General features: G+C 44.9%; 1 protein-coding gene across 1 annotated transcript; it reads right to left on the minus strand.

Annotated features, from left to right (window-relative positions):
• Window positions 1-1878: 1878 nt before the first annotated feature.
• On the minus strand, window positions 1879-2364 carry LOC129752363 (uncharacterized). The gene has a single exon (XM_055748151.1). The coding sequence runs from the start codon at window positions 2362-2364 to the stop codon at window positions 1879-1881; it is 486 nt and encodes a 161-aa protein (XP_055604126.1).
• Between the last annotated feature and the right edge of the window lie 7296 nt (window positions 2365-9660).

The following is a 9660-nucleotide window of genomic DNA, read 5'->3' on the forward strand; positions in this document are numbered from 1 at the left end:
TTTACGTAAAATTTTACGCCGAACACAAGGGCACCATAAAATTAAAATTTTGTTAAGAGATAATTGCAATTTAAGTTTTAAAATACAAAAAACTGAACACAAAACTTGATGATGGCATTCGTTTGAAAATAAGATAATCTTTGAAACAATCTTTAACAGGTATGCTGGAACGGCTCCACGGTACGTGAGTTCCGAGATTTTTTATACCATCTACCAGAGATGTGGCAACATACACGAGCTTGGAACAGCTTTTATAGTGATAGTGAAGATGACGAAGCGCGAAGCAGGTGGTTGAGGATCAAGGGCCGGCTCTTCAACATCAGCATCATCAACGTGCACAGCCCTCACCTAGGAAATACCGGTGACGACAAAGGCGAATTCTACGCGCAGCTGGAACGTGAATACGACAGCTATCCAAATCATGATATCAAGATCGACATCGGACAAACTGAAAATAGGAAGCTCCAAACGAATGGCCGTACATAGTACCTTTTTCCAGCACTGCCTGCCACACAAGTCTACGTGGAGATCACCGTACCAAACGCAATCACAGATCGACCACGTTTTGATAGACAGCCGGCACTTCTCGGACATCATCGACGTCAGATCCTGTCGAGGTGCTAACATCGAATCAGATCACTATCTGGTGATGGTGAAGATGCGGTCAAAACTCTCCGTAGTGAATAACATACGAAACCGACATCCGCCTCGGTTGAATATCGCACTACTGAGGCCACCTGAGGTCGCAGCAGACTACGCGCGATCGCTCGAAGCAGTGCTGTCGGCAGAGGGCGAGCTTGATGAAGCCCCTTTCGAGGACTGTTGGGATACCATCAAGACAGCCATCAACAGCGTTGCGGAGAATGTCATCGGGCATGTGGAACGAACTCGACGGAACGACTGGTTCAACGAGGAGTGTAGGAGGGTGATGGACGAAAAGAACGCAACAGCTGCATCGCTCCCAAGAAACACGAAAGTTATATCAGAAGCTCAACGCCTCCCGCAAAGGCTTCATGCCGCAAGTCCAAATGTGCCGGGATAAGGACGGAGGCATCCCGACGGTCAATCGTGAGGTGATGAACACCTAATCGGCGCACATGCAGGAGACCAAGGCGTTGGATGAGTCTACATCGCCGGCGTAGCCAATGACGAGGAAGAGCCACTCTCAACGAAGTTAAGGAAGCCTTTCGCCAGCTGAATAGCAAAAAGTAGGCTGGTAAGGATGACATCCCAAATCCTATTCCGCCGCCTAACGCCACAAGCAAACAGATTCGTGAGAAGTCACCAGGCTGGCTTCATGGCGGGACAGTCTACGACGGAGCAGATCATCACATTACGGCAAATACTCCAAAAAATGCCGTGGACACCATACGCAGCATCTATTTATCGACTACCAAGCCGCATTCGACACGATCGACCTTGACGAGCTATGGAAAATTATGCACGAGAACGGCTTTTTTCGGGAACTGACCAGACTGATCAAGTCTACGATAGATGGAACGCTGTGCTGTGTACAGATTTCGGGCTAATTGTCGAGTTCATTCAAATCACGCAGGGGACTTCGACAAGACTACGGTCTATCCTGCATGATGTTCAACGAAGTGCTAAAGGGTGCCTATTATTTATTTGAGGTCTTTGACTGTGTTGTCATACAGACCATGAGTTTAACTGGACTGGATCTTAAATAAGGTGTTTTTCGTAACACTGTTTTGTTACGAACGCAATGACAATTGATTCAAACATATTCTTATCACAAAACTTATATCGGCTTGCTACGACTTCTTCATTTCAACACTCTTCCTGAAGACGTAGTAATACCCATACCATACTGCCTCGGTTGATTTCAAATTTCGTTGATTGTAGAGTGTAGAGGTTTGGTTAACTCGTCGGCATCTGTCTCTCCGTTCCCACGTAGATTAGATCGACGACACCTCTCTCGACAACATCTCGAACATAAAAATACCGAATATCGGTATGTTTCGTACTCGGATTGTAGCTTCCATTTCTAGCAATCGAGAGACAACTTTGATTGTCGCACCGGATCTCTATCGGTGCCTGCTGACCAAACATTGCCGTAATTCCATGACACCAACTTGCTTCCTGGACCGCAGTCGATAACGCCATATACTCGGCTTCGCCCGTTAATAAGGCCACTGTCATCAGCTTCCTACACGACCAAGATATCACTCCTCGTTGCGCCACGAATACGTACCCGCTAGTAGAATTGCGCTTATCCAGATCGCGACTCCAGTCAGCGTCACAGTAGACAACGATATCAACTTTGCGCATGTATCCATGCTTCGATGTACCTCGGAGATAACGCACGACTTGCTTCACCGCAATCCAGTGTGATCCGGGATTCATGCTAAACCGACTCAGACATTTTGGCCCGATTGTTTGACAACAGGGTATTGCCGTCAACGTAGATTGGAACAATGAGAAGTAAACGCAAGGATCGTACTTCGTCGAAACCAAGCTAAACCTTTTCCGCGCTGCGTTGATTTTTTGGTTCAACACCCGGCGTGATTGTTTAAGCCCATAAGAGCTTTATTCAGTTTACACAACTTCGTTCCTTCGGTAAATCCCATCGGCTGCTTCATGTAGATTTCCTCGTGAAGGTCTCCTTGGAGAAAGGCGGTCACGGCGTCCATTTTGTCGAGTTCTAAATCGTGCTTAGCGATCCCACGTATGAGGTCCCAGCTACTTTGCCTACGGCAGCTAAGCATCTTGGCGATTTTGATGACGACATTTACAATATGTTCGGATTCACGGAGGATAAGAAAACACTTGTTGGTTGTAGGAGGATTCACAAGGCAATGCCCGCATCTCCTGTCTACTTATTCGTTCTTTTCAAACTCATGCTGTGTCCATTGTCCAGTTGGACACAACAATTTCAAGCTTCTAAAAAAAAAAAAAAACTTTCAGTCGAAAAGTAACCTTGATTGGAAGCTAATTGTACGGCTAACGCGTCGCGGAAAAATCGTTGTTTTCTAAACGTCCAAAGCGCATTTATTTTATCAACCTGCTTAATGTTCACGGATAAAACCGTCGCGGTGAATGTACGATAGGAAAAAAGGAGAAATAACCCCGTTAAGTAGTTTTTCTCGGGCAATTTGTATAGTCTCTTGCTTCCATTGTTTGGATTAACCAAACAAACGTGCTTCCTCGACCATACATTTTGATTAAATCACGTATCAGAGACGAACAACCTTTCTGCACCAGAAAGTTGTTGAACGAAATTTCGGTCTGAGGGGACCATGGAGGATACACCCCGCGGGGGTGGACGGGCTTCTACAGATGTAGACAGTTCGCCTTTACCCCCTACATGCGGACATCGATGTTTGATGGAAAAAAGCGGTGGCTCCAAATTCGAAGACCAGGGGTAGACCCCCGCGGACCTACCAAAAAATCCTTTTTTCGTTGCTAATGCGATTGAGAATCAACTGCGAAGAGGGTCTCTCCGGAAAGAATTGCAACTCAACATGGAAAATGATGCGAAAAGCTATTCCATCTCCACATATAACGTGGAATTGTTTGAGCTTTTCAAAACTATAACCCGTTTGGATTTTAACACCACAGTCGAGGTGGTTGACCACCCGACCCTGAATAAGGTTCAGGGACTGTGTTACCAGGCGGACACTATAGACCTGTCGCCTGATGAGCTGCTGGATGAGTTGAAATCTCAGGGTGTTTTAGCTGTTCGTCGGATCACACGCAGAGAAGACGGCAAATCTGTCAACACTCCGCTTATCGTTCACTCCTTCTCCGGCACACGACTCCCGACTGAAATCTTTTTTGGCTGGACTAGAGTACCAGTTCGTACATACTACGAATCTCCGATGGTGTGCAAAAACTGTCTCGAGTATAGACACACAAAAAAAAAGATGCCCCAACAAAACTAAATGCTTCCGTTGTGCTGGCGGTCATCCGATCGACCTCGAAAATCCATGCCAACTCCCTTTCCACTGTCCACACTGCCCAGAAGGATCAAACGACCACTCTCCAATTAACAGAAAATGTCCGAAGTTTCGAGAAGAAGAATCAATTATCCGTTTAAAAACTGACGAGTCTCTGACCTGGTCTTAAGCCCGAAAACGGATCGCATCAAGCCAGTCGAACAAACCCTCTTTCGCGACTGCAGTGATGGGTAGCGCCGCAGCTGATATTCTTCGAAAAGATGCAGAAATCCTGGAACTTACAAAGAAAGTTGGAAAGCTAACGCAACTACAGACTATATGCGATAATCTCGAAGCAAAATTTAATAAACTAAAAGGGATGTACGAAAGAAAATGCAACGAATATAACGCCCTTCAGTCTGAAATCAAAACGTCGAATACTTTCATGAAACCCTCGGAATCATCCGCCAAAAAGCCTGTGATCGTTTCTGCTCCTGAAATCGCTTTAAACACACGATCCAAAAGCAAAACAAGATCGGCCTACATTGATATACTGAACAACGATCTAACCAAAAACACCCCCAAAGGGAAACGGGGGAACCGCTCTCCGCCGAATATGGAGTCAAAAAAGTTCATCAGTACCGCCGCTAATCAGAAAAACACCGACTCAAAAATGATCCAATCGAACAGCGACTCATCTGATTACGAAATCCCTGAAACTCCTGGAACAAATTCGACACTCGGAAGAAGTTCAAGCGAAAACAGTTTATTTCGTCTTGAACGTGAATAATACTGCCTGGCAATCAAGACCTAAGCATGGCCACAACACTCCACCCATCTCAAAAAACAACGTCAGTAACACCTGGAACGGAACTCAGATACTTAAGTTAGCAATCAACCAGCCACCGGAGAAATTACAAACCACTCTAACCAATCCAGCTACTCCAAACCAATACAACGACATGCTTCAACCCGTTTCTACCCCGAGCCACAGTCTCAAGGAGACTGCCGGTTTGGGGTCACGAGTAAGTACCCATGTTTATCCTAACCGAACCGAACCCAACGCTGTAAACCATTACAGATCCAACACATGCAGCAACTCGGCCAACAACCAGCACCTACTAACGTTATCACCCAGCTGGGATCCTGGCGAAGGCACAAGCTCGAGACGCTTCCCATCAATTACCAACACAACGTTCCGGAGCACATCAGAACCAGAAAATCCGGGTCTCACTAATCAACAACCTCCTCCGAGCCAACCGGACACAACCGACCATAGCAGCAGCCATAAACCAAGAGCGAAAGTCATAGCTATTCACTGGAATATATGTGGTCTAAGGGGACACCTGGCAGAGCTACAAAATCTCATACTCACCGACAACCCCTCGATAATAGCCCTACAGGAAACTAAATGCAGCATCAATGATTTCCCTACCTGTAACCTCAAAAAAGATTACTGCAGGAAACTCAAATCTGGATCCACCTGCTCATCGCAACATGGAGTAGCTCTGGGTATTCGGTCCGATATACCTCATACGTTCTTGACAACAGATACAGATTTGCAGTTGGTGGCAGCTTCTGTAAATCATCCTATCCAAGCAACCTTCGTATCAATCTACCTCTCTCCAAACGGCGCCCCTGAGCAATTCTTTTTAAGTCTCCAGGATATCATGAAAGCACTTCCTTCACCTGTTGTACTGATGGGTGATTTCAACGCCCACAGTCCGGTATGGGGCAGTTGTAAATCAAATAGGATGGGAGAAATGATTGAGCAGTTCATCACTGATCACAACCTCGCACTTCTTAACACAGGAGATCACACCCGTTTGGATCCAGTCTCTGGATCTACCTCTCCACTGGATCTCACGTTAACATTGGGAAATAAGTTCATCTGGAATGTTGACGAGGATTGCAGGGATAGCGACCACTTTCCAGTAAAACTATCTATAAACTCAGACCACCAATCAACTACAATTCGACACCGTTGGATATTGGAAGAAGCTGACTGGGAAAAATTTGAAAAACACATTCAGGAAGCTTTACCACCCCATTTGAAGTTAAATAGTAATGAACTTGTCTCGATTATTAAAAACGCTGCCCACATAAGCATTCCAAGGACATCCGGAAGTATAGGCAAGAAATCCCTACCTTGGTGGAATCCGGAAATAGCTACTCTGATTAAAAGTCGACGGAAAAAATTGAGAACCCTAAGAAAACTAGCCAACCATGACCCCCAAAAAAGGGCTGCTTTGAAGGACTTCCGAAACATTCGCAACGCCACACGAGCTGCAATTCGGGAAGCGAAAACGTCGTCATGGGAACAATTTGTACAAGGTATCAATCCCAATACACCTACCCAGGACATCTGGAGAAGAGTTAATGCTTTACGTGGTCAACGTCGTCTTCATCAATCTTCGCTAATTGAAGATCCCTTAAAAATAGCGAATATTTTTGCAAGTCATTTTGCTGCAACCTCCGCTACCGAAAATTATACTGACAAATTCCAAATCCGTAAACGTGAAACTGAAAAAACCCATATATCGTTTGAGGGGGGAGAACACTTAGCCTTCAACGCTGCTTCTGGAATCGAAGAGCTTTTATGGGCACTGGATCGAAGCCACGGAAAATCCGCCGGATCAGACACCATTAGCTATCCCATCCTGAAACGTCTACCGTATGCTGCAAAATTGGCTCTTTTGAAAGTCTTCAATTGTGTCTGGAACTCCGGTCAGCTAACGGCTAATTGGAAGCACGGCATTGTAATTTCGATCCCCAAACCAGGTAAAAACAACAGAATACCAGATAATAATCGCCCCATAACATTGTTGAACTGCATGGGGAAAGTTATGGAAAGAATGGTGAATAGAAGGCTAATCGGTTTTCTGACCGAAAACAAACTCCTCAAAACTGAACAATACGCATTTTTATCCGGCAAAGGGACCGACGCTTACTTTGGTGACCTGGAACTCTTGTTTCAGCCAGTTCTAAAGGAAAGCATGCATTGTGACATCGCGCTTCTTGATATAAGTAAAGCATACGATCAAGCATGGAGATACCCGATTTTGTCATCTTTAAACTCATGGGGCGTGAAAGGACAGATGGGGAAATACATACAGAGCTTTCTGGAAGATCGAACATTTGTTGTTTCGGTAAACGGCAAGGAATCTGAATCAAAATTACAAGAGAATGGAGTTCCTCAGAGCGCTGTTATATCGGTTACTCTGTTCCTCATTGCCATGAACTCAGTATTAAGCAGAATTCCAATCAACGTCAAGCCTTTAATTTACGCCGATGATATTCTCCTAATGGCATGGGGTAAAGACCAAAAAACTGTGCGAGCAAATATCCAGCAAGCTGTCGACATCATTGACTGCTGGTCAAAAGAAGTAGGATTCACATTGTCTTCGATAATATCCCAAATTCTACACGTATGTCGCAAAAACAAACACCTTGAAGCCCCTCCTATCCAGATTGATGGCCAACAAGTTCAAGAAGTGCAATCAGCTAAAGTCCTTGGCCTAACCATCGACCGACGCCTCCGCTTTGGGGTGCACGCCAGAGAATGTAAGCAATCCTTGGGAGCAACCAGCAGACTGTTCGAAATGATTGGCAATCGCATGACTGGAGCCAACCGACGCACCCTAATGAAGCTCCATCGTAATCTGACAATCCCCAAAATGTTTTATGGTGTCGGATTGTATAGTCTAGGCGGGGAAAAAATTTTAAAAACTCTGGAACCAGCCTACAATTCAATCATTCGCAGTGTAACAGGGGCCTTTAAATCCAGCCCTGTTTTATCGATATACGCTGAATCCGGTCTCTTACCGTTCCGATACACTTATGCCGAACAGCTTAGTCTCAAAGCCATACAAATGTATCAGAGATCTGAGACGCTGGAAGAGAATGCGGTATTTTGCCATCCCATGATTGATCGTACCAATAGAACACTAGAAAACCTTTGCTTAGAAACTTTGAGTCCCATCGAGCCAATTCTACGACATGGTTATCGCCCTTGGCACTTGCGTTCCCCGAAAATCGACTGGACATTTAAAAACTCACTCAAAACTGGAGTCTCCTCGATCAAAGCAACTAAAATGTTTCGAGAACACGTAATCCGGAAATATAACAGCTTCCATCAAACGTTTACGGATGGTTCTGTTGTTAGGAACCAAGTCGGATCAGGAATCTGGTCTAAAACATTTGAATTCATCCAACATCCAACATCCAACATCCATGACAACATCCAACATACCAACGATTATTTTCTCCGATTCGGCCAGCTGTGTCAATGCCATCGAAGGCGGATCATCAAAACATCCTTGGATTCAGGCGACCGAAATCGAATCCCGAAATAAGAACGTGGTTTTCTGCTGGATCCCTGGACACGCCGGAATTCTCCGTAACGAGAAAGCTGATCAGCTCGCGAACGCTGGTAGATACCTGGAAACGTTTGACATGAAAATTCCTGCACAAGACGCAAAGAGACAAATTAAATGTAACATACGGAAAATATGGAAAGACCAATGGGTAGCTGAACAAGAAAAATTTCTTAGAAAAGTAAAACCCGCAACATTTGCTTGGCAAGACAGGGCGAACAGAGAAGAAAACCGGACTCTTAGTCGTCTTAGAATCGGACACACAAGACTTACACATTCTGGCCTGTTTAGCAGTGATAAATGCAGAGCAACTTGCGAAGTCTGTGGGGTTCAACTATCAACCGAGCATATTCTTCTGGACTGCCGAAAATATGAAGATATCAGATTAAATCTTCTCATCAATGGAGATATCACTGAAGTCCTCTCGAACAAACCGGAAAGTGAGGACATACTAATTTCTTTCCTCAAACAAACGAGACTTCTTCGTCAATTATAAGAACGAAAAACACCAACTGAATTAACTAGATTGTTACAACATAGAAAAACGTAAATCCAATAAGAAACAGACCCGAATGACCCGGGTGGTTAAAAGGTCTATAATAAATTATAATAATAATAATAATAATAATAAAACTTTAGAGAGGCCCATAATCTGTTGTAGAGAGCTATTCAGATCGGTTGAATGTTACAAACGTTCAAACATAATCTTACCAGATATTGGCTTGTTACGACTTCTTCATTTCAACACAAGATCTTTTATCACGGTTGTTCGTTCCGGTGTTATTCGACGAGCGAGGGGAGAAATGCGAGGTACGATTTTCAACAGATCCTGTCAACCTATCTGCTTTGCTGACGACATTGATATAGTCGGCAGATCATATGCGGCAGTGGAGGAGATCTACCGCAAACTGAATCGCAAAGCAGGAAGGATTGGGTTGATGATTAAAACGTCCAAAACGAAGTATATGCTGGTCTGCGGGTCCGAGACCGATAGAGCCCTCTTGTCTAGTAATAACAAGGTCACGATCGACGGCGACGAGCTGGAAATAGTGGAAGACTTTGTCGATGTCGGCACACTGGTGATCGCAGACAATAACATCAGGCGTGAGATCCGGCGGCGAATGATCAGCGGAAGTTGTGCCTACTATGGACTCCACAAGCAACTGCGGTCGAGAAGACTTAGCCTTCGACGAAGTGTAACCTGTACGTGATGCTCATCAGACCGGTTGTTCTCTACCGGCACAAGACATGGATATTGCTTAAGGAGGACCTGCATACTCGGATTATTCGAGCAATGAGTGTTAAGAACTATTTTTGAAGGCGTACAGAAGAACGGAATGTAGAGGCGTAGGATGAACCACGAGCTCGCGCGACTCTAGGGCGAACCC

Source organism: Uranotaenia lowii, chromosome 3 (assembly GCF_029784155.1).
Source record: "Uranotaenia lowii strain MFRU-FL chromosome 3, ASM2978415v1, whole genome shotgun sequence".
Lineage (NCBI taxonomy): Eukaryota > Metazoa > Arthropoda > Insecta > Diptera > Culicidae > Uranotaenia > Uranotaenia lowii.